The following is a 25,710-nucleotide window of genomic DNA, read 5'->3' as shown; positions in this document are numbered from 1 at the left end:
CAGCTCTCAGACCCTGTTCTTCATCTAACCTGTAACTTCTAATCACTTGACCAGTTGCTTCTTTCCTAGGTCATTACCCCTGAGCTTGCTACCCTCTCATCCATTTTCCATCTTGACCTCTTGGTGAACCAGTTCAGCTCTGCACTCCACTTCTTTTGAGTCCCTTGCCTCCTCACTTATCTCTCATCTCACCTTGCCAAGACTCAGCCTTGGATCACTTCCACTTTCCTCCTACACACATGTTGCTGAATGAAATCGGAGAAAACTCATGAAACCATGCCCAGTCCCTTACAAGGAATTTATGGTAGATGACCCTAAGCGGAGTCTCACTGCTGCAAGGCAGTCCTTTCATATTCCTCTAATTCACGGTCTCACTCTTCCCAGATGCGCCTCCAGACCTTTTTATTCCTCCTCAAACCTCCCATGACTGCCCTCCTCTCACCCTCTCAGCTGAGAACCTTGCCTGTTATTTTACTGGAAAAATTGAGGTCATTCACTGGGAGCTCTCTCTTCTCCCCTCCTACTCATCTCACATGACCTGTATGACTTCTGTCATTATCTCCTCCTTTACTTGTGTCTCACATGAAGAGGTGGCCCTTAATACCAAGGCTAACCAGCCCCTCTCTACATGCCCAAATGGTCCCATCCCATCTTGTCTTCTCTCCAGCAGATTGCCCCATCTCTCTCAATTGGATTTGAGGCCAGATTTGAACTCAGGTCCTCCTGACTCCAGGATAAACTCCATTGCTTTATCCACTGCACCACCGAGCTGCCCCTGCTCCCCACTTCTCAATGACTTTTAGTCTCTTCTTGTCAGCTCTCTTCTTCCCTCACTTGATTCATCTGTCTCCACTGGCGATCATCCCATTTCTCTTTCATGGCTAAACTCCTTAAGGAGATCATCTATAATTGATGCATCAACTTCTTTTCTCTTCCTCTGCCTCCTCCCTCCTCCTCTTCTTCTTTTCCTCTTATGGTCAGCTCTCATGGAATCAGTTATCATTTCTGTGCTTATGATTCTCAGCTCTACTTATCTATGCTACAGATCTGCTAATCTCCAGATGATACCCCTTATCTCCCCCACCGCCAAACTGTCTGCCCTTCCTAATTTCTTTATTTATAGTTGAGGGCACCAATATCCTTCCAGTCATCCAGGCAACTCATTCTTTATCACACCTCAGATCCAATATTTTTCCAAGTACTATTAATTTTACCCTTGCAACATCTTTTGTATATGCCCCCTTCTCTCCTCCCCATCCTAGTGCAGGCCTTCTTCACCTCATGCCTGGACTATCGTAGATTGCTGGATATTTCCTTGTCTTAAGTCTCCCCATCCAATCCATCCTGCACCCAGCTGTCAAATTAAGCTTCCTAAAGTGCAGGTCTGACCATGTCACCTTCATATCCAATAAACTCCAGTGGCTCCTATCACCTCTGAAATCAACTATAAAATTCTGTTTGGCATTCAAAACTCTTCACAAGGTAACTCAGTCCTACCTTTTCAGCCTTCTTACACTGCCCCACTCTCCCCAACTCTGATCCAGTGACACTGGCCTTGCTGTTCCTCAGACAGGACGTTTTGTTCCAGGCATTTTCACCATCTGGTGCCCTTGTCTGGGATACTCTGTCTTCATCCCTGCCTCCTGGCTTCCTTTAAGTCTCTATGGAAATCTCATCCTTTATGAGAAATCCCCACCGAGCCCCCTCAATGCCTACTTTTGTGGCCTTCTATTGATTATCTCCAGTTTATTTTGTATAGATTTTCTTTGTCCACAGTTGTATGTATGTTGTCTCCTCTGTTATTTAGATTGTGAACTGAGAACATAGCCTGGCTTTTGCCTTTCTTTGTATCCTCAGCTCTTAGCACAAGGCCTGATATGTAGTAGGCAATTAGAAATGCTTATTGATTGACTGTTTAGTGTGTGTGTATATATATAATTTAGAAATTTGCTAAGCATTTCAGAGAGTGCTGTAATGCTATAATTTGTGTGTTATAAAAAGATAATTGCACTTTGAAAGATAGATTTTGAAGATGCAAGAAATTGATTCTTTTTTGTATTGGTTCATTCTTCATGTCACAGAGATTTTTATCTTTCTTTGCTTTGTGTTCCAAATTCTGCCCTTAAATATATGTATCAGATTTAGAGTGCATTTTAGATAAATCTCTGGTTAGTTAATCAATATGCAAAGGTTGTATTTTGAGACTTTGAGCCAGTGTTTCATGTTATCTGGTAACCTCCCTATTTTATTCCACGTTCTAAACTATATGATGTAATTTTTTTTGATGATATTAAAGTCAGTTTGATTTAGAAAGGCAAAAACTTGCTTTAGTACTGATGATCGTGTGTGTGTGTGTGTGTGTGTGTGTGTGTGTGTGTGTGTGTGTGTGTGTGTGTGTGTGTAGAATTGCAATATTGTTAACAAAGTTTAGAGCTACTTTTTCTTAAGGTTTTCTGCTCTCAAACCTGTTGAAGAAAGAGCCTGATACAATGGATAGCATACTGGACCTGTCTCTAACCTTTCACTTACCTTTGTGAGTCTTGGTTTCATTGTCTGTAAACAATGAGAAATAACTCGTGTAGCACCTGCTTCTGCCTATGTAAAGTGTTTTGCAAAACTTCATGCTGTCTAAATGTCAGCTATTATTATTAAAGTCATTTTTTAATTCAAATGTGTTACAATTAGACCTTTGCCAATTGTCTGTGAACAACAGTATGATAAATAACTCTAAAAGCATTCATATGATTCTGTTTCTTTTTTAACATAAAAAAGTTTTATAATCCAGAATTGCTTATAATTTTGGTGGTAAGATAATATACCTTCTCTAACTAATGGTGTGGCATGCACTCCAGTGTTACCAAAGTTTAGTCTAGACTACACGACTGAGGCAAGGGGGTGCAGTGGATAGAGCTCTAGCCTTGGAGTCAGGAAGACGTAAGTTCAAATCCGGCCTCAGACACTTGACACTTACTAGCTGTGTGACCCTGAGCAAGTCACTTAACTCCGATTGCCTGGCCAAAAAGCAGGAAAAGAAAAAAAAAAAAAAGACTGAGACAATATTGTACTATTGGGACCAGGACTTTTGTACATTAAAATTAGATCAGAATAAGTTCGTTCTTAGTGTATTGTGCTAATCTCTAGTCTTTGTAATATAGTCTTATAGTTCTTAATAGAAAAAAAATAAATGGGCTAAAAGCCTTTGTCTTAAAATTTTGCAGTTGTGATTTGAAAAGGTCTCAATGTTAGCTAATTGATATTAACAAAATAGGTAATCTGTTGCCCCGTAGAGAAATACTGCAACACTCCCAAGCCAGATAAACATAACTGGGAAATATTTAACAAAAATAAATAAGAAGACAGTAAAACAACGATAATATTATATTTTGAAACAAAGTCAATGTGTGGCTTGAAGGGATCCTTATGTACAAATTAGGAGCCCTTGTTTCTATTTGAGTTTGACCTCAGACTAGCTGTATGGTTCTGGGTAAGTGACTTTATTTCCCTTGGTTTCAGATTTCTCATCCATAAAATTGGGGGTTTGGATTGCATGGCCCCTAATGTCCTTTCCAGCTTTAAATCTATAAGCTTCTCAAAAAAAAACTTTGAATATTAAATTTGAATAGAAATTATTTGTTAGACAGTTAATGATAGTAGAAATGGCATTACAAGGTTCTACAAGCCTATTTTCTCATTGTGCCTTGGCCTCTTAAAAGCATCTATGACAAGTGACTGTAGTCAAAATCACATGCGGTCATGAGGATAAAGTTATGTCATTGATACCTGTTAACTATTAATTTTGGTCATACCTATGCAATTGGGTCGGCTTAGTGACTTGGGAGATGAGTAGCCTGTATGTATAACTTGTACGTATATATGTATGTATAACTTGGGTTCTGAACTGTTTTTAAGAGTCTTTACTGAGCATTGACCAATTTTTTTTTTTCCGGTGTGTATGAGGCAATCAGGGTTAAGTGACTTGCCCAGGATCACGCAGCTAGTAAGTGTCAAGTGGCTGAGGACATATTTGAACTCAGGTCCTCCCGACTTGAGGGCTAGTCCCATATTCACTGCGTCACCTAGCTGCCCCCATTGACCAATTTTAACGCTATTGGACCATCTCGAGTACCTCCAGGAGCAGTGTGAGGAGGAGGAGGAGGAGGAGGCAGTGGTCCAGTGGTTCAGACAGTGATGCTTGTGATTCTGGATTACCTATTGCCCCTTGTCTTATATGAAGTTGGAAGGCAAAATCTTTTCGTCCATAGCTCAGGTGGAAAAGCCTGACATAACAGTAGGAGAGCTGAGAAAGCAGCAGGAAGTAATAATTAAAACTTATATCTGTGCTGTGCTTTAAAGGTTGTAAGACACTTTACATACAGTATCTCATTTGAGCTTCACCAGTATCCATTAGGTTGTTCAGGGATAATAATCTCAATTTTTCCAGATGAGGATACTAAAAGAAAGAAATAACTTTCCCAGCATCATATATCTATGGAGGTCAGAGGATCAGAGGTGAGAGGTGAACCCAGTTCTTCCTGACTTAAAATCCCAAATAGGGATGTCTGAACTAGCCGCAGGAGCAAAGTGGGGGGACACAAGACTTTCGGGAGTAAAAAGTATTCAAGCTTTACTTATTTCCTCTGATTTAAAGTTTTTTTTTTTCACATGCTAATAGCACATTTTAGCATTTAGCCTCTTAGGACTCCCCTAAGTTCCATTCCTGTTGGACTACCTTTCCAAAGTAGTTACAGCTGCAGGGATCTGTAAACTGTGAGAGAGACACTCCACCCTGGGAACCTACAGACTGAAGCTGTTGATAGTGAGCTAGGGCCACTCTTGTAGAACTGGCTTGGGCAGCCAAACAAGTCAAGTATAGGCCCCCAGGGGCTCCATGGGAGTAGGAATAACAGTCAGGAGAAAAGGGAGGGCCTCGGGGCAGACTCTCCCACTGTCGCCTCCATTCACTTCTTAGAATCATAGTTAGAAGAGCAGGGCTTCTTAACTTTGATATGTGTTTTCGACCTCTTGGACAGTCTGGGGAAGTCAGTGGGGGTCCCCTTCTCAGAATTATGTTTTTAAATCCTTACACTACATAGGATCACAAAGGAAACCAATTATATAGAAATAAAGATGTAATTTTTTTTTTCCCATCTGAATTCACAGACCCACTAAAATCTGTGCATGGATGCCTCGGGGATGGGGTGCAAAAAAAAAAAGTCCCCTTTGCAAACTTTAAAGTGTTATATAAATGTGAGCTGCTATTTTCATCATCTTCCTTGCAATCAAAAGATGTCATCAAATCAGTCTATGGCTGGAAAAGGAAATAGGATACAGCGAGAGTGAGTGATAACAGATGGACCGCCTCCTTGCATCATTTGTGCTGCTTACAAAACTGAGAGATGTAAAGGAAGGTCCCCAGCATGGTGGCTAGACTCTCTAGGAGGGGTTTAAGGGAGTACATGAACATGAGACAAAATGAGGGCAGGGTGGAATGTTGGGTTTAGGGCCCAGAAGACCCGGGTTCAAACCCTGCCTTTCTCTGCCTGATTGTGTGAGTCCAAACAAGTCACTTAATCCTCTAGATGGGTCCAGCAACTACCTAGGATTACTGAAGTAATAGAATTTTGGTGGAGGGAGCCCTCAATGTTGACAGCATCATAGTGTGTTTGTTCATCTACGGACAAAGAGATGCACAGGATGAGAAAGCATGAATGGATTAATTAATACCTGCCCCATGCAAAGGAGAGATTCTTTGAAGTCTGAAAGTAGTAAGGCATCCTGGCTCCCTCATGTGCAAATGTTAAATCACCTGCAATACCTAGCACAGGCATGAGAATATATAAAAAATTAATTAATATTTACTGCAGTGTTCTCTTTGTTTAAGTGACTGGCTCTCTTGTAATATATAAAGAGCCCACTTTTCGTAGATGACAGAATCATTTAGAAGACTTGTTGAAATTGCATTCAGTAATGCCAGGACTCCCAATATGACCTCCTTAGGTTTCTTCTAATAACAATCAGAGACAAAGAAGTTACTAATTTGTACTTGCTTTTTAGTTAAAAGAAAATGGTAAATGTAAAAGAATAAACAATTTATTTTTCTTGATTAAAAAAAAACATTTACTAAGTACTGTGCTGCATGCTGAGATAAAATAGAAACAGCAAAATGGTTCCTGCCTTCACAAAAATTATCTTGTTAAGAGGGGAAGACAACATATATTGTTGAGGGATGGGCAGGGAAGGAGTATTTTGATCTAGAAAGTCAGGGATAGTGAGTGGAGCCATAAGGGCAATTTGATTGATATGTACTTTGTGGAAATGGTAAGTGTTGAGAGGTGGAAAAAGGGTAGAGAGTGGAATGGAGGGGAGTCCGAGCAGCATGCTGGGGATCTGGGTGGAGCTCGATATGGGGAATTTGGCCAGTCAAGAGTTCAGGGTGGCAGGCAGGATCTAGAGTGCCCATTCTGGAGTCGAGGCACATGCGTTTTGTGGAAAATGGATTCTCCTTTGTATGTTGCACTTCTAATTCTGACGCCTGTGGCAGTCAACAGCTGGGTAGGGACTCCCTCCAGTGGCTTTTAGCCTCCTGCTAGAAAAAAAAAAAATTCTCCACCTCTGTCTCCAGACACTTGGAGATATGGACATTTTTATGAGTTCTGTGCCTCCATTAGAGCAGCACGCTGAAAGTTTGGTTCTAAAAAAGTGTCTTTTGTTAGTTTAGTTGATTCTGGATCCGTCAAAAAACAAAGTTGGTCTCTGAATAGATATTGGACAAAGGAGTTTTCTCACCCTTATATAACCTGGTAATTGCCTTTATTTTTTTAATTGATAGAATTGAGACACAAAACAGTATAATTCCAGATGAATGTTCTTGCTACACAAAGATTTCCATGTTAGTATTTTTTTTTTAAATCTGTAGCAATCCTAAGAGTGCTATTGCCTTCGAAAAGGACTAAAATTTTAACTATGGAAAGATGAATACACTTTGAAATGTCAGCATGTAGCCGTTTAATTTATAATTAGATTTTTAAAAAAAAGATCAGAATTTTAAATGACTGTGATACTGAAGTTTTAAGATGTGCCTTCAGTCTAGAATACTTAAATAAGTTTTTTTTAATGGTTCGTCCCCAGGCTTGAAACACATTCTTTCCTCACCTCTGCTTCCTAGAATTACTAGTTTTCTTTAGAGCTCAGCTTACCTGACACTTTTTACATGAAACCTTTTCAGATTTTCTCAGCTATTAGTGTCCCCATCTCACTACCTTGTATTTACTTTTTATATCCTTATACATATACAAGCCACTGTCCTAATAGAATCTAAGTTTCTCAAGGGCCAGGAATGTTTATTTTTTGTTTTTATATGCCTATTACACAGATACTTGCTTTTAAAAAATTTGTTGTTTGATTGAGTATAATAGGATATTGAAATTATGACAATATATAATTTCAATAAATATGTAAAATTCAATATATAAAGCAGTGTATTGAATATATGAACATATTTAGATAAGATATATTCATAATATATAAATGCATATTCTGTCTGTCTACATGGAACTTTTTCGCTTTTTTGTGACATTTAGAACTGAAACTTTCCAAATTTTAACCTCTGTACAATAAGGTACAGAAAAAAAATAGAGGTAGAATGTGTGTATCATATTGAAATTTCAGATGCACAAAAGCAGTAAGTTTGAAGTTAATGAGTATTCTGTTTCTTCTTTACTAGGTGAAGCATGTGTGCAAGGTGCAGCTATAAGATCTTAAGGCCAGTGGAGAGTCAGTGGCAGGAGCATCACAACGCGTGGCATTTGACTGTACAATTCAACTAAATGTTTGGAGCCCAGATAATTGAGAAAAGGAGCCCATCTGAAGGGAGGAAGTGGCAAACGTTCTCCTGCCACACCATTGATGGAGGACACATGGGCAGTAGAATGGCAGATCACCTTTCTTTTTAAATCTTTGAAGAATTCAATTTTAACTTTTTCTGGAACTACATTAGGTGTTTTAAGACACTTTACCCAGGCTTTTCTCACATAAAGATAACATAACAAAACTCAGTTGTTGAGTGGTAACATTGGCGAAAATGAGTGCCGAAGGCTACCAATATAGAGCCTTATATGAGTATAAAAAAGAACGGGAAGAAGATATCGACTTGCACGTGGGGGATATATTAACTGTGAATAAAGGGTCCTTAGTAGCACTTGGATTCAGTGAAGGTGAAGAAGCAAAGCCTGATGAAATTGGTTGGCTGAATGGCTTTAATGAAACAACAGGGGAAAGAGGGGACTTTCCAGGAACTTATGTAGAATATATTGGAAGGAAAAGAATTTCACCTCCTACACCAAAGCCTCGTCCACCCCGACCCCTTCCTGTAGTTCCGGGCTCTTCGAAACTGGAAACAGATAATGAGCAACAAGGTCAGTATTGACATGTACTTGCTGACTAACTCTCTCTCTATTAAAGACAATTATTAAATTTGTATCTGCTCATTAAACCTGGGCCATTATGCATCACTTCATTCCTGTAGTATCTTCACCCAGAGGCCTTGTGTGAGAACTGTGGTCATTGTTATTACAAACCTAGGAACAGGGATATTTTATGTTACGATAGTAGAGATGCTACTTAGTATGTGGATGTGTTTAAAACTTTTTCTATTTAAACCCTTTCTCTGTTGGCTCAGTAGGATGCAATTCTTGGTATTCTCCAGAGGAAACATTAAATGCCCTCTCAGTCAGTCATCAAGCTTTTATTAACTGCTTATTATGTGCTAGGCACTGTGCTAAGTACTGGGAATACAAAGAAAAGTGAAACCACACTATTTCTGCCCTCAAGGAACTCATTTTCTAATGGGAAACACCATGCAAAAAAATGGATATGATATATAATGTAAATTGAAATCTCAGAGAGAAGGCAATTCTTACTGTAAAACAGGGTATTTGGCTACAGGAGTCTTAGAGGTGGGAGCCTTTTTAGAGTTCGCTATATTTATCATTAGAATATTTGTATGGGAAAATGTAGAGAGTAATAAAATGACCACAGAATCCAGCACAGAAGAAACCATTGTTTTTCTAACCCTGTATCTACCTTTTGGTTTCCTGTCCAGGAACGCTGTGGCTGAAACACAATCCTGTAGTTAGTATAAATGTGGAAGCTTTATTTTCCTTAAATACAGTTTTTTTCATGGTATTAATGTATATCTTCTGTTTGGGTGATGTGTGGACTTTAAAAAAATTATGACCGAGGCCACTTTGACTCAAACTATGGATCAGAGATTGAACGTTACTGACTTTTTACTAAACCAAAGTAGGGTTACGGCTCCTGCCTTGCCAGTTTTGTGGTTTAAGGCTTACATTTTTTGCTGCTTCGCATAAGAAAGAGCCTCCCACTTGGGCAAACATTGTAGAATTAATTTGTGCCATGCTAGGATATCTCAAGATAATTTTTGTGTGTGTTATATATTTTTTCTTTTATCCTTTGATTAAAAAGGAAGTGTATTTGCCCAAGTTGCATAATGAGTTGCACCGTACATAATGTCGCAATAACTCTTCTGGAAGAGGTTCTGGTGTTGCTAATGTTGGACTGTACTGCCACTGATAATGGATTATTCTGTCACTGACCAAATGGGGTGGACAAAAGTGGAAGTGGAGGAGGACAAAAACTGCCTTTTAACCCAGTTATCTTGGTAATAAGGAAAGACTGAATAGGAAATTTAAAAAAAAAAATTATGAGAGTCATAGGAACTTGCTGAATGCTTAATAAAATTTGCTAGGGCATGCCAGAAGTTATGTTTTTCTTCCCCAAAGAAGATGCTGCTTTCTTAAGTGATGTAAATGTGTACAATTAAGTTCAAGTAATGCCCACTACTGTAAGACTAATCACAGAGCTTATTTCTGTTTGCATGTAAGTCAAAAAGTATTGAGTCAGCAATAAGATATTGACCTCAGCCTGCTATTCAAAAATGATTTGTGTAATTTCACTGTCTGTCCAAAGATATTTATCTGTTTATGTGAGTCTACTATGCAACTATTTATTTGAATTCAGATTAAAAAAAAATTAAGCAGAGTAGTTTTTAACAGAAGTATTGAAAGAGGAAAAGGAGCTAGTGTTCCCTAATATACATATCCTTATTTTAAAAAGGAGGGATGGAATGGGTTGGAGGGAGCTATTCTTGAAAAAACGTATTTACATAGAAATATTGTCAAGAGTAATTCCAGTAGAGTCATCAAAAAAAATACTGTCAGCAGTAATTTTAATTGACAGCTGGCCTCCTGTACTAATTTAGTTTTTGTTGTCGTTTAGTCATTTCAGTTGTGTCCAACTCTTCATAACCCTGTTTGGGATTTCTTGGCACAGGTACTGGAGTGGTTTGCTCTTTCCTTTTCCATTTCATTTTACAGATGAGAAAACTGAGGCAGAGTTAAGTGACTTGCCCAGGGTCACACAACTTGTAAGTATCTGAGGCCAGATTTGAACTTATGAAAAGGAATCTTCCTGACTCCAGTCTTGGTGCTCCATTTTCTTACCTATCCTTAATCACTGAATGGGTGTTGTTTCAGACAAATTGAAACCTGTTAAAGACAAGGTCTCCCACTGCATCCAGGGCTGACTTCAGTCATCCTGATCTATATCTTACCACTAGATTCAGATGGCTCCAGAGGAAGAAGTTAAGCTGGTGACTTTGCACAGCCTTCCCTCACTCAAATCCAATTCACTTGCATGTCATGGTCCTCTTCTGGAAGGAAGGACAAACAACCTGGTGCTCTATCCATTGCGCCACCCAGCTGCCCATCAGTAGTATAGTTAGGTTGACTCTTAATGGAATAGCAATGAGTCTTTCCTGATTGGTAAATGAATTTTATTTCTCATTTTAAATTTATTCTTTATTATTTTACTTCATGTGTATAGTACTGATTTAAGATCTTTAATAGCTTTTTAAATCTGACTCTTTAAGACACAGGAAGCTGATTTTTTTTCTTAAAAGAAGCCACAAAAGAGGTGTGGAGTGATGGATGTAATAGCATAAGAGAGAAAATTAATATAAAAAAGAAATTGGAGGCAGCACAAATAAAAGTTTGGTAAGAAAGCGGTAAGAGGTCTACATTCAGTTTTCTAGAAATACTGAGCCTCATGTTTTCCATTTTAAAGTAGCTTCAATTTAGTGCAATGGTAATTCAATAGTTAGCATGAGTGACAAGCCAGATTATTGTGGAAAATAGGCCAACAGGAATAAATTTTATGCATGTTAGCAATTACTAATAAACTAGTTGGCTTCCTTTGGGCTAAACATATGTATTCTGCTTGAAAAGATATCAAAGTGACAAAGTGGAAGTTAGGGAGCGTAAGTATCCTTTTCTATTTCATTGTCACATGATGATTATTATTCATCATTCATGCCTCTTCTTTATTCCCCCCCCCCCCCAAGTGTTCATTTGTGACCATATGTATTCAGTTTAATTGGTTACCACACTGAGTTTGCCAGTCAGACTCACTGGCTAGGCATGGGAATGGAAGTGAAGACAAAGATGGCCCTTCCCCTAAAGGGACTTATGTTCTAATGGGGGAAGACACATAAAAGAAAGCCGAAAAGGAGAAGGGAGAGGAAGGAACTCGGTGTCTGGGCATAAGGGAGACGGGGAGATTGCAGTGTGGTGAGCCATGAGGAGATGGCTGACCTGAGCCAGCCACTCGTCTTCATTGGAGGTCCTGGAAGAAGCAGAGGTGGAGACATTGAGGACAAGGACCAGATATATAACTCCCACTTATTGACAAAGTGTCTTGCCAAATGTTGTCACCCAAATTGTAATGGATCATAATAGCAAAAAGATGAAACTCTGATTTGAGCTGCACGTTAATTGTCTATGTGTTGTACCCTACAGAGCGTAGTTACTTTTTTTAAGTGTTAAATTCTGGCTAGAATACCTTTCAATATGAGAGCTCAGACATTGTTTGAATATTAAAATCTTTCTGAAAATGCATGTAGCGAAGGGAGTATTATGTCTCAAAACAAGGATGGCCTTTTTGAGTTCTTAGTTAACCTTCATAATTGGGCACACATTTAGTACATAGTGTGTGAAACTATATTAAGATTACAGTAGCTCATTTTGTTTCCTTAACTCCTTTTTTAAATTTTTTATTCCCCAGTATCATCCACTTTCAGTAGTTACCATTGTATTCCTTTTTTGAGGCTCTGAAGGCCTGAAACCCAAGTCTTAACTATTATATTAGCTCCTCCCCAGTAATAAGTACTCAGGGGATTATCTAAAGTATTTATGCTGGTGGGAAATGGGCGTTGTCTGTTAATACTCTCACTATACCACTTTAGTAGAGTGAATGGAGTGTCATGGTAAACATCTAGCGATCCTGGCAAAAATGAGTAGGGAAGGGGTGAGGAAAGCACATCACCTTTTTTCAGAAACTCTTTCCCCTTCCTTTTTTTTTTTTCCCCTTTCCTTTTCACAAATGGTTGAGAACTTTACTATTAAATCTTTCATCCCTTCTTCTGGTGTCTTTTGAGATTAGAGAAAATTATGTTGGGGAGTAGGGCAGATGTTTGACTGGAAGCTGAACACGAGTCCCCAGTGGGATGTGGCAACCCAAACAACCAGGCTGCTTTAAGAAGGGTATTGTGTCCAGAATATGGGGGGTAAAAGTTCTCTTCTACTCTGTCTTGATCAGGCCAGATATAGAATGCTGCATTCATTTCTGGGCCCTCCGTATAAGGAAGGAAAGAGTCAAATTGGAGAGTGCCCAGAAGAGAATCACCAGAGTTGGAATGCAAGACATACAATGGATTTGTTGAAGGAACTGGTAATAGTACGTTGGAGACCAGAAGGCTAGGCTGTCAGAGAGATTAGCTTTGTTCTGCTTGGCCCCAGAGGGTGGAACTAGAATTAATAACAGTAGATAGAAGTTGCAAAGGGGCAGATTTAAGCCCCACTTAAGGGAAGTCTTTCCTACAATTAGAACTACCCCCAAAGCGCCAGTGGCCGCCTCCTACTGGAGGTATTGGGTTTCTCCTTGTTGGCCATTAAGCAGAGGGTGGCAGACTACTTGGGGATGTTTTAGAAGGAATTATGGGTCAGATGTGGGTTGGGTTATGTGACCTCTGAGCTCTTTGCCACCTCTGATTCTGGATATCTTTATCCTGTATTTCATTCTACTGCTTTATTAGTGTTATGGACAGAATCAGACCAGACCTTTGACCAACTAGAATCATGCCTGTTTTAAATTAAGGCAATTTTCTTGTCTCAGGCCTCCCCCAAAAAGGTAGAAAATAAGTGAACATCCTTCAAATTGCAGGCCTTTATTTACTTGAACACTGTTGTCAGATCACCTCTGAGCTAATGAACCACCTTTGTTGTGACATATTATTTCCTTCATGTTTCTGTTAATTTCCTTTTAGGGCTTACAAGAGCCTTCAGTACCCCACAGCATGATCTTAGAGGCAGCAGGGAGTAGTAAAGAAAACATTGGACTTGGAGTCAAGAAGATTTGAATTTGAGTCCCAGCTCAGACACTAGCTATGTGACCCTGGTCATTGGGGGAAAATACACACACACACACACACCTATATGTATGTGTGTGTGTGTGTGTGTGTGTATGTATGTATGTACATACACACATACATATATATACATGTGTATACACGTATACATATATGTGTGTATAGATATCTGTGCCTCAGTTTCCTCATCTGTAAAATGATGTGATTGGATTTTATGTCTGCAAGATCTCTTCTAGCTTTATATCTCTGATACTATGATTCTACCTTTTTTTAATAAAAAAATCATCATAAAAATATAAATTTTGCTGCCTGGTTTGGATAAATGGTTTTTAGATGAACTCAGATCATGCCTGCACATTAATATCTCTAATGACTGTAGTGCTAAGAAGAAAAAATGAACTTGAGTTAAAAGTAAGATTCTGTAAAATCTACAAAATAACAGTTTTGCTTATATTTTTACAGTGGAGAGTCAGGAGAAATTTGTATCTAGACTGACAATATTAATGGCTTAATTTTTTAATTGTTAATGGTAGATGTATTTTCACTGCATTGGGTTTTGATTAGTTATTCAAATAGAAATCTTCTCTGTCAATTAAGTAACTTTTATAGATCTCTACCTCTGAGTATTTTCCTTCACTTTTATAGAATTCCTGTTCTTTAGGGATTTTAGACATTGAAAGGCTTTGGTTCTGGAAATTTTGTGTTGTTAGACAATGGCATTCCATTCCCTTAACATATATACAAACCCACATTCTATAGATAATGGGTCTACATTTCCTCTTCTACAGGAGGAAATGAGTTGATGGGGGAGGTTGGAAAGAGATGAAAGTTTATTATCCTGCTTATATAATTGAGCTTTCAATATTCCCTCAGGGGGATATTGTGTGAGGGAGTCTTTTTGGAAGTGCTTTGAAATCCTTGGTTTAGACCCCTGGTTTAAACTAACTATGGTAGACTAGAATATTGAGAGTGAGAGAGAGAGAGAGAGTGTGTGTGTGTGTGCGCGCGCGTGCGTGTGTGCGGGAGCGTGTGGTGTGCATTAATGAGGCATTGCTGCAGTTAGATGTGAAAGCATTGACTCTTATGACTTGGGAGATGCTAGCTAAAGGTATGAAGCATGTTTTCTACTCAGGTTCACAAGGGTTGTTTTTTTTTTCTTTTCCCTTTGAAATGATTCTGATAGGGTGAGCCTCATAGTAGCCTTTGAGATACAAAGTGCCAGCATCGTGGGTTCTATTTTCAGTTGTAATATTCCCTCTTGGTTGGAGGTTTCTTTGGGGACTGTGTTTGTGGTTTCTTTTAGTCCTATAGTAATCCTTTCTTGGGCTTGGTTATTTGAAATATTTTGTGATTGGTTGTCAGCCCCCTGTTTAGAAGCATAGGCTGTGATAAAGCGTTTCAAATGGTTGCTTTCTATAGAGGTCACAGAAAAGAGTGTGACCTGACACCAGAATTACACATTTTGGTGACCTTCCCCCCCCCATTATTATTCCTATTATTCCTTAAGTTGACAGGAAGATATCTTTTGAAAGTGATTTACCTGACATAAAAAATGTCTGACCTTGTGAATTCACTTTCCTTTCTCATACAAATATAGCTTCTTCAATGCCTCTACCCCGTTTCCTGTAGCATTTTGGGGAACAGTACAAAAGGTGTTCATTTGCTGTTTAGATCTCTGTTATCTTTGCATTGGAACTGAGGTTCGTGTTTGAACAAGTATCTCCTCTTAAAATGCTGTGAACCTCTGCCATAGAATTTTGACGGCCTGTTCTGTAACTGTGATCCATTTACTCATTTTGTGGGAAAGTCTGCCTTGTTACTATAGTTGGCATTTGAAGACAAAGACCTTTGAAGAATATCTGGATTCAGGCTGACCCAGAGAGTACTAGCATTCTACACTCTTCTCCCTGGGGGTAAAATGGAAATTTTGCCCTTTGTAGTCTAGTGGGAAATAAAATAAATGTCTTACAGATGTACTCAGTATAAAGTGGAACCATTGACATTTTGGGAAACAAAACCAAGAGACACAGAATCATGATGATGAATCAGTTTTGGGATGTCGTTTGAGCATTACCAGTGCCACAATTAGGATCAAATACATTAATGAAGTGTTGCAGCTACACATTCAAACACAATTGTCAGAAATTGAACTTGAAGTTCTTAACCATGTGAGTCCTCCTCTCGTTTTTCTGGCTGATTAAATTCGTAATTTTAACAGGTTTATACTGAGAAGTTTTGATTTAACTATTTTATCTTTTCTGTGAATGCGGAAGAGAAAGGAAAGGGACTAGTATTCTATTCCTGTGATCTGATATTGATTTAGAAAAATTGTTGCTCTTGTTTGTCCTTGATTTTTGAAGAGGACCAGTGACTTTACAGGGTGAATGTCTTGACTTGCTTGTGAATTGGATTTAATTGAGGCAGAGTTGCACAGAGTCGTCAGCCTCACCTTTCCACAATCATCGAAGTCCAGTGGCAATACAAAATGGCCTGAAGTAGTGGATGACTGTGGCATCTTCAGTGTCTGACCAATCTTATAAGTGTTCCAGAGCACCTGCTTCAGGTGGGTTCATGGACATTGAAACAAATTGTTCTCATCTGCCCATTCTGCCTGGGGGAAAGTCTTCACATGCTTGGGGTAGACACCTTCTTAAGTAATCCTAACAGATTTCCTATCATTTACCCTCAATCTGGTTTAGCCTGTCTGTTGAAACTATGATGAAGAAATAAGTAACTGAGAGTTTTATTGGGGAAAAAAATAACTATACTCACAAAACCTTGTCTGTATCTTTAAAAAGAAAGCACATCTGCTTTTTTTTTTTTTAAATCTATCTGTATGTCCTCAGGACCTAGAGTAGTAGCTTACATATAGGTGGCACCTGGTTCCTGTTTGTCGTTGATAATTGTTTGTTGAATTGAATTTGAACGACTGATAATGTGTATCATTAACCTGAGTGTTACATTTTGGTCAGTGGAGGGAGGTACTTCAGGAGTGATTGGTTTAACAGTGAAATGTTAACCTTTAATTTGATGTTTAATATTCAGGCATGGAGCTATGAACTATCAGTGTTGAAAGAGCCTCCTTTTTAGTTTTTATCATAGGAGTCTTCATCATTTTAGATGTTTGCTCTTTTCAAATTCTAGGGTACCACTTTGTCCAAAGCATGAGAGGCGGCAGATCACTAGACCCTTCTCCACATGTATGAGCTTAAAAAATTAAATGCTTGAGCTTCAGCTGTCTGTGATGGTTTATAGCTGCTAGAGCAGCCACAGAGAATTTTGTACCACTGGCAGATAACCATACCAGGTGAAATCCTTATATGGGCTCATTTACGTATCTATATCTTGCTCAATAAAAGAAAACATGTTAGCAGTACAACTGTATGGCAAATCATATAATAAATTTCTCATTACCAAACTTTCATGAGGAGGAGCCACAGAATTGTCCTGCATGCTGAAATAGATGAAATTGTATCGACTTTAATAGCTAAAAATGAGTAAACCATTTGCATGATAGATTATATTTTCTATTGTTTTGAAGTCCTTTGTAGCTTTTACTTTTGAAGTCTGTAAGAGTATAACAGTTCTTTCCCCTTTTCACTAAAACTAGCTTAGATTAAAAAACAGAAACAATAACCAATATACATTGTATTTATTTGGCACCGTTCCCCCAGACTTTAAATAACTGAAACAAATGCTGAGGTTACATTTTTAAAAAATCATCCCTTTTTACTAAAACAGTAGAAATAGGTAGAACCCAGCAGTTAATCTAACTTTTAGTCAACCAGCATATTTTTCTTCTGTCATGATGATTTTATTTATTGTTATCCTGTTAAATTGACCTGGCTGGTCTTATGGACTATGGTAGTCAAGGACCAGGCTGGCAAAGATGAGAGACTCAGCACCAGGTTAGGCACAGGGTGTTGAACTTTTTGGGCACAGCTAGCTTGTCAAGAGCATCTCCTGCCAGTGGAGAAGAACTGAGACCTCTGTCACAAGAGGCATTCCCCAGGTTGCTGAAGTAATAGTTCTCTTTGCAGTATTGAAGTTAAATTGACCTTTCTGGAGTATTACCTTTTTTCTTTGAAACAAAACAAAACAAAAAAACCAAGTGGTATATTTTTCTGTTTAATTTTGTGTATAGGACCTTCTGTCTTTGAAGTTTTATAGCTCCAAAAGTATTATCTTCATTTTCAAGAATGTAAGATATTTGTTTAGTTGAATGCTTCATACTAGAAACTGTTTGCAACGAGCTTATTTTACTGAGTACCCATCTCTTCCAAGTTGTACCTGCATGATAAAACACCTCTACATTTTTCTAAGCTATCTGAACTTGATGCTTATTACAGTTCCACCTATGAAATGTTGAAGGAAAATTATTATAATTTGATCAGACCTGATATCAAAAGAAAGTACAAAAAATCCCTTTATTATAATAAATAAAATAGAAACATTCTTGGTGTATGGTTGAGTTAAAACTTTGGCCCTGATTCACTTAGTTCTTTAACCCATCTGTGCTTAAAATTTCTTCAGTTTTCCAGAGCTGGAAAGATAAATGTAGGGATGTTTTCTTGTTAGTTACTTTTCTCTTGAGTATCTCTTGCTTGGGAAGAGTTGACCCAGAACTATTCAGAGGGATCAGTGCAAATATGAAATGAGTAGTTTCTTTTCTTTCCTTTAGTTCTTCTCTAGTAAAATAAGTCCCAAGACTTTAGGTAGACCCTGCAGTCTATTTTGGGCTGTGGTTGAGAATCACAAATTTCATTAGGGCTATATTTTTAGTTTAGCTTTAAGAAACTGATTCCACAGATTAAAAACAAATTATAGTCCTCACTGGTACCCACAAACTAACCTGCCAGTCTTATCCAAGCTTACCTGCCCATATTAGTTGTTTTGCCAGTGTGAAGATTTATATTCTGCTTAAAGTAGACATTCAGATGCTGGTGCCTGAATCGATTTGAGGCTCATCTAAGTTAAAGTCTTGCATCGAATTGATTAAGGAACAAATAGTTATTAAGTGCCTATTACATGCCAGACAATGTGTTATTGATGGTACTGGGGACTTGGCTAAGGGCGCTTTTGTTAATTGGAAAGTTTATTAATGTAGGTGACCACATTAGGAGATTGAGGGAATACAGTACTATGGTTTTCAAAGTTGGTTTTTAACTGAGGCAAGGGTTACATTAAGCTAGTTAAGTGAAGAGGGGAGCTTTCTTTAAAACCTTCAAAAATGATTTGCTTCTCGGATCATAGAAGGTTCAGTGAGTCTTTCTCACTACCTGTGTGACTTTGGACAAGTTACATAACTTTTATGGGCTTTAGTTCATCTGTGAGAGAATCAGGTTGGGTTAGATGACCTAAGGCTCCTTCTAGCTCTTCTGCATCTTTGATCCTATGGACTTTATATTTCTCCTATGTGCATAAAGTTTGTTTGCAATCCATAAGTGCAGCCATCTCATACAAAAGTGTTTTCATATGCTGATTCTTGTGATTCAGACACCCAAATTATAGCCAAATTTAGGGAAATCTCAAGATAGTAACGAAGATAGGACTAAGGACTGAACCATGATGTAGCGTATCCAGGTGAGCAACCTCCTGCAACTTGTCTAGATTGATGCTTTCTCTGCAACTTTTGATCTTTAGAGCACTGAGAGGTAATAAGTGACTTTCCCTGGATCACACAGCCTATCTGTGTCATACAAATGCCCTAGAGTGTGGAATTTTCTAACATTAAAAATGTATGCATTTACAAAAATATTTTAAAATCTCTTTTCTCATTCTGGTGGTGCTTCTCCATTTCCAAGGGTTATTTATGCTATTTGCTGCTGTTTGTCCATTGTTCTGGAAGAGAACCATAATATCAGGGAGGTGATGCCTTGACATGCAACTGAATTGGATTTACGTGAAGGAGGGCTGTGCAAAGTCACCAGCCTCCCTTTCTCCTCTGGAGCCATCTGGGTCCAGTGGCAACATATGGGTCAGGATGACTGGAGATGGCCCAGGATGCATTGGGGGACCTTGGCCTTTTCAAGCTAAGGTCTTTAACTGGTCTCAGTTTGACTGAGGCAAGTGATTAATGCTTAATAAGAAATGAGGCAGAGGATGGCCTCTTTACCTTGTCCAAAAAAAAAAAAAAGCTACCTGGGAGGGGAAGACCCTCAGGATTTCTGGCCAAAACTGAAACAATTATTTTTTTCATTCATTCTGAGCCATTCTTGTGATACCTGTTTGATAGACTGGGTAAGTAACCTTTGTTGAAATACTGGTGCCTGTGGAGTATGCTTTTGTAATCAAATTCTGCATTTAGCCTGGTTTGAGAAATGCAAGGTCTGTCATTGTTATTCAAAATCCCTTTTCTTGTTCTTAGTTACATGTGAAGTTATCTTGTAACAGTCTAGTCTTTCCTAAAATCCCTTAAAGACATTGTCAGTTTTTTAAAAAACGTTTTTTTGAGCAAGTTTAAGAAGATTTATTATCTAAAGTTTCCTATTGTTCTTCTTTAACTCTTTCAGTTCAACTTATAGCCAATCAGCTATCTTAAGATTTGGGGAACCTTTAGTCTGCACCTAAAAAATAAAATTATGTATGTATGTATATATGCACATATGTATATGTGTGTGTATGTGTGTGTATATATATCTATATACATATACTCTGTTATTCCCTTAGTCTTCAATTCTAAATCTGTAATATATAGAGTATATAATATACACATTATATATTATATAATATAGGAACTACATTATATGGAGTATGTAAGAAGCTCAAATGTCTTTACAGGAAAATAGTATTAAAATCCTGTCTTGTTAAGTAAATACTTGAAAATAAAGATGTCCTGTTCATTTAAAGAATCATTAAAAGGGAACCCAGGGACTGGTTCTGAATTCTCTCTGTTCTATTGTCCTTGCAGTTAATTTTCATCAGTTGACGGATGTTTGTGTCATTCTTAACTGCCTTATGTGAATTGCATGGATTCCATACCAGTTTTTTTAGCCTCTTTAATGTTTCACTTGTATAACTTTTATTTCTAAATTATAGAAGCCAAATGTTTGTTCTAATTTTGTTTATTTTAGATTTACCAGAACATAATTCAGTTAAACAAATATTTGTTAAATACCTACTGTATATGAATCATGATGCGAGGCTCTGAGGGAGACACCATGTTTTGATAAGACACAGTCCTGCCCTCATGGAACTGACATGTGTGCCAAGCTTCTACTCTGACACTCTTGGGACATTATAAAGAATGGGATGGAACTCAGAATTTTAAAAAATGAATGTTAAAAGTTGTTATTACTTGTAATTGGCGGGGGGGAAGAGGAATGGGATTGCATTTTGAACTGTTAACTTGGCTACTAGCTGACTGGCCCCTATGGGAACATCTTCAATCAGACTGTTACATGCTATTTTTCATGTTTCTCAACTTTTCCTAATTTTGTAAAACAGCAAATGTAGTCATTTTCATATAAATGGTCTTACACTTTTAGTTTTCTGGTGGAGAAAGGAAATGGAGAGAGGCCTGGTACTTAATTGTCATCGATGAGAACTTTATTTCTAATGTGAAAAGAGCTTATATTTATAGACGTGGAAGACCATTACAGATAGGCCTGCTAAGTTTTTATTCTAAAGTTCATTCTGAAGAAAATATATGTATTTAGTGTTTGTGAAATGACAGAATGTTAGGTCCTAGTTTTTTCTGCCATTTTTTTCTGTGGATTTGAACTCTTGAAAAGATTAATCTTTGGAAGGAGAATATTTGCTATTTAATTATTACATTAACAGTACTTGTTTTTTTGAAATTATTTGGAATCGTTTAGGTTAGAGTTATGAGTGATCCCCAGTGGGCAGAGTTGGGTATGTAGGTGTACTTTGCTGCTCATGTGATAGTTACATGAAAAGCAGTCCATCCCATAAAATTTTATCTTGATTGTGTATGGATCAAAATCCAGTTGCTTGACTAGTTCTATGTGTAAGGAATATAAATAAATCTTTATTTTATTTCTTATACTTGTATTTCCCAGATTGGTTTTAAGTATAAAGTTGAGTATTTTTTCCCTCAGAACAAGAAAAGTTGCCTGTCCTTGAACCACATGGTTCTTTATTAGCGTCAAAATGAAATGTGAAGAAATGTTGACCTATATCAATAATAGCTTTCCTGTATATTACATTTTGTAAGTGGAAATGGTAGGTACAGGGTGGCAAAGTAGGATGAACTTGGAGCCAGGAAGACCTTGGTAAGAATCCTTTCTCAACCAATTAACTAATTACATGCCGCTGGCAGGTCTCTGAGCCTCATATCTGTAAAAGCCCCCATCTGTAAAAGGGGGAATTATAATAGCACCTATCTCACAGAATTATTTAGGATCAAGTGAGAGAATGTTAATAAAGGACATTGAAAACCTTATAGCAGTGTTTAAATTCTAACTAGCGTTTTTATTATAATACTAAATATTATATTAGTGGTTTGGGAATTAGTGGACTTCTTAGTGAAATCCACACATCTCTTTCATCCACATGGAAAAAAAATTCCAAAAACAAAGCACAATTTAATATTTTTATTGGTCACATAATATTTTGTTTCAGTATAGTGAACTTGAACCAATAAATCAAGCCAGAGTCTCACTTAGTGTCCTTTGCTCTTTGTTGTTGGGAGGGGGGGGGAGGGGGTGGAGGGAGGATCTGGACCTTATGTTTCCATTGGTGGAGAGCTGATGAAATTCCCTCTTCTCAGGCAGGTAAGCAGTTCTTCTCCCACTTAGTGATAGAGAATTGTCTGCCTCCGGGTCAGGGCTGGCAGACATTGGCTTTCGTGGGGTCACCATCTACCAGTATGGGTTTCAGGCAAGACTTGAAATCTAGATAATCCAGACTTGGAGGCTTACCCTCTAACCCTTGTACCATGTTTTCTCTCTAGCTTTACTAACGTGCACAAATTTCCCATCTTCCTTTGTTAATCATGGAATAAGCAGCCTGATGCACACAAAAATATCAAGCAGCATTTGTTGAAATGGGAACCTCCTATCATTTCATCAAACATGTTGAAATGAAAGCATCAGGTTTTTGTCAACTTAAAGTAGTTCTGTTGTGACAACAGACTTCATTATATGAGGATTTTTGCATTTAGTTTCTTGATTAGTTAAAAGTTATACTTTTCTTTCCTTGGAAAGATTACACATGATTTAGAGTAACCTAAATAGAGGGAATCACAGGCATTATTCTCAGGGAGCTGCGATCTGAAGTCTGCATACAGTGCATAATTGAATTCTGCCCACTGATCAAGATTCTACATCCAGAGTCTGGTTCAGGGGTTCACCGTGTCACTGACCTAATTATATAACCCAAAGACCAGGACAGGTTCCAAACTGTCATATGGCTGGTATGCTGCTTCCAGTGAACCACAAGTGGGGAGACAGGGTGGCCTGCAGAGGGGAGGAGATTGGTAGAGACATAGGCCGTTGTGTTTGAGGCTTTGTTCCAGCTCTGACTCAGCTCCTCTCACTTCAGTGCCAGGGACGTAGCTAGCCCCAGGCTGGATCAACTCAATGCCTGAATCAGAGTGGCTTGTCAAGTGAGGGAGTGGGAAGAGAGTCCCATCAGTACACTGTCTCAGAGATGTATCCAAGAGTTGCCAAAGACTTAACTGCCAGCTCAGGCTTGGCATGTTGGCTTTTTGTCTCGCCTGGCTACACTGCTTTTCGTTTTTTGATGTAAGCATAGAAAGTCTCACTAGTGGAAGCCCATTTTCAGACTCTCAGGGGAGAACTTGGTTTTCTCTGGGGCTAAAATATTCTGACCCTCGTTTCCAAGTTTAAAGTGGCCAATGGTGGAATAATTAATTTTCAATTAGTGCTGTACAGATAGAGAGGACCTTTCCTCTCTTCATCATCTTCCAAAGTCAGGACAATGGAAAAATAAGAGCATTTGGTACATATGCCGTGTCATAGACAAGGCCAAACTTAAAAAAATGTATGTTTTTATGTGTATGTATATGTGTATACACAAAAAATGTGCTTATAAATATGTATATCTGTATGTGTGTATGTGTACACATGTGTATATATAGAGTGAAAAGCTAGTTATTGATCACGACCTCTCTCTAGGTAGAATCATCAGTGTCCAATTGTAGCAACTGCTTACAGATGCACATGAAAGGAAGAGGAAAATTTATGCCTAGTCTTATGTCTTTTCTTTGTTGGGAGGGGGTGGAGGGAGGATCTGGACCTTATATTTACATTGGTGGGGAGCTAATGAAATTCCCTCTACTCAGGCAGGTAAGCAGTTCTCTCTCTCTCTCTCTCTTTCTCTCTCTTCTTCCCTCCCTCCTTCCCTCTCTCTTTCTCTCTTCCCCCTCTTTCTCCCTGCCCAGTTGTTTCTCTCTCTTTCTCTCTTCTGTAGTACTTGTAGGCTTTTGTAGGCTTGTAGTTATTATCTTTGATTCTTGCAATGTGTTTTCTTTAAGTGGAATACACTTGCCTGCCAGCTTTTGTCATTTACAAGAGCACTGATTCTTATTTCTTTTTAGTCATTTATGTACATCTGAAATTTGAGTCTAATTCTTAAAGTAAAAATTTGACAATAGCCAGCTATTCCTCATTCATGATTGGGCACATTTTTTCCACTCCCCTGCAAGCTCCATTTTCTGCTTTTAAAATGTGCCTTCCTCCATTAACCCTAAAATAAGGGTTCCCCAAACTGGATTCCTTGAATCCTGGTGTCTTAAAGGATATGAGTAGGGCTCCTCTGAGAGTGCCCAAGTGATTAGTCCTGATACAGGGTAGTGGGTTTGGGGTGGATTAGGTAATAAGTAGGGTCTGTTCACTTTTTCCTAGAGTACTTTGTATGGATCACCCATTTGCCTCTGTCATAGTCTGTGTGGGATTATTTGTTTACTTACTCCGTATCCCCTGACTCAACTCCCTCCCCCAACTTCCTTTCTTTCTTAAGTTTTTCAGAGAGGGGACTTTGTCAGGTTTCACTAGTTTATCTCCCGTGCATGGTGCATGTTGAATGAATGATTTGCTGTTTTGAGGAGCTGAAGTAAATTAAGCTAATACAGACTGAATAATCAGGCCCTGAGTAATTAAGGACCTGCTTGTGAGACCAGAAGACCGCTTAATCTGAACAACATAAATGGGGCCTTTCAGGGGCATGGGCAAATGAGTAACTTTAGTTACCTCTATTCTGCTCTTGCTCACTTCCTCCTATTCTACTGTCAATGGTGGTTTTTCCTGCCTTTTATAATGAGAAGATTAAACCACATCTGTAATTTAAGTTTAAGCATTAATTTTGGATGTACTGAATCAGCAATACACTTATTCACCCAAAAAAATGTCCGCAGTTTGGAAAACTAGCATTGAAACAAGTGGACCCTGCAAAGTATGGTCATTCTGTGTTTTTGACTTATTTTTTAAAAAGACATTGAAATGGTGGTTCCTTTTCATTGAACTTTTTCAGTGTATATTGAAATCAGTGTGATGTGTGTGTGTGTAGGGCCATGTAGGTAATATTGTTCAATGGAAAAGTGTATATTGTTATTTTGGTAAAACCTCAGACAGTAGTTACTGAAATGTCCTACTACAACTTAGGTCAAAATGAAAGTAAGATTTTGGACTCCTTTAATTAGAGGTCTCTTAATCCCTTGTAGTGGTATTAATGTAGCTTCTCTTCCTTCCTCCTTTGGTTAATAATGGCATAGCCCTTATTGTATCCAATTCTATCAGCAGATGCTCCATGTATTTAATAATTAGACACAATAATTTCGATGGACATGTTTGACTGTAGTAATTGTGACCAGGAAAGCAAAAAAACTTTTAGAAATACCTAGTCCTTTTTTTTTTAAAGGATGATATTATATACATATATATGTATATAATATATTTTTTTCTATTTTTAGGCAACTAGCATCATGTAGATAGAATGAATTGCTTGTTAGCAAGTGCATGTTTTTGTAGGTAACTAATAGCCACTTGCATTAGGACTTCAGGTAGAGAACATTTGATAAGCCACTTTGGAATCTTAGTGCTCTGGACAGTACGCTTGATCTGTCTGTAGTTAGCGTTTATATAGTATAATAGTGTTCCCCCCTTCCTTCCCACCCCTTTTTGTTTCTGACTTTGTCTCTTTGCCTCCTCTTTTTCTTTCTTTTTTTGGGGTGTGCGTGCATGTGTGTGTGTGTGTGTGTGTGTGTGTGTGTGTGTGTGTGTGTGTGT

General features: G+C 38.2%; 1 protein-coding gene across 1 annotated transcript in view; it reads left to right on the top strand.

Moving 5' to 3' along the window:
- The window catches only part of PIK3R1 (phosphoinositide-3-kinase regulatory subunit 1), a 100,453-nt gene that overhangs the window by 5,567 nt on the left and 69,176 nt on the right, over positions 1-25,710 (top strand). The window contains exon 2 of the mRNA XM_027863385.1: positions 7,724-8,414. Within this exon, the coding sequence (XP_027719186.1) occupies positions 8,081-8,414 (334 nt within the window). The 5' untranslated portion in view covers positions 7,724-8,080. The remainder of the gene's footprint in view (positions 1-7,723; positions 8,415-25,710) is intronic.

Source organism: Vombatus ursinus, unplaced genomic scaffold (genome assembly GCF_900497805.2).
Source record: "Vombatus ursinus unplaced genomic scaffold, bare-nosed wombat genome assembly UNPS02014772.1, whole genome shotgun sequence".
NCBI classification, from domain to species: Eukaryota; Metazoa; Chordata; class Mammalia; order Diprotodontia; family Vombatidae; genus Vombatus; species Vombatus ursinus.
This window is presented reverse-complemented; position numbering and strand designations above follow the sequence as displayed.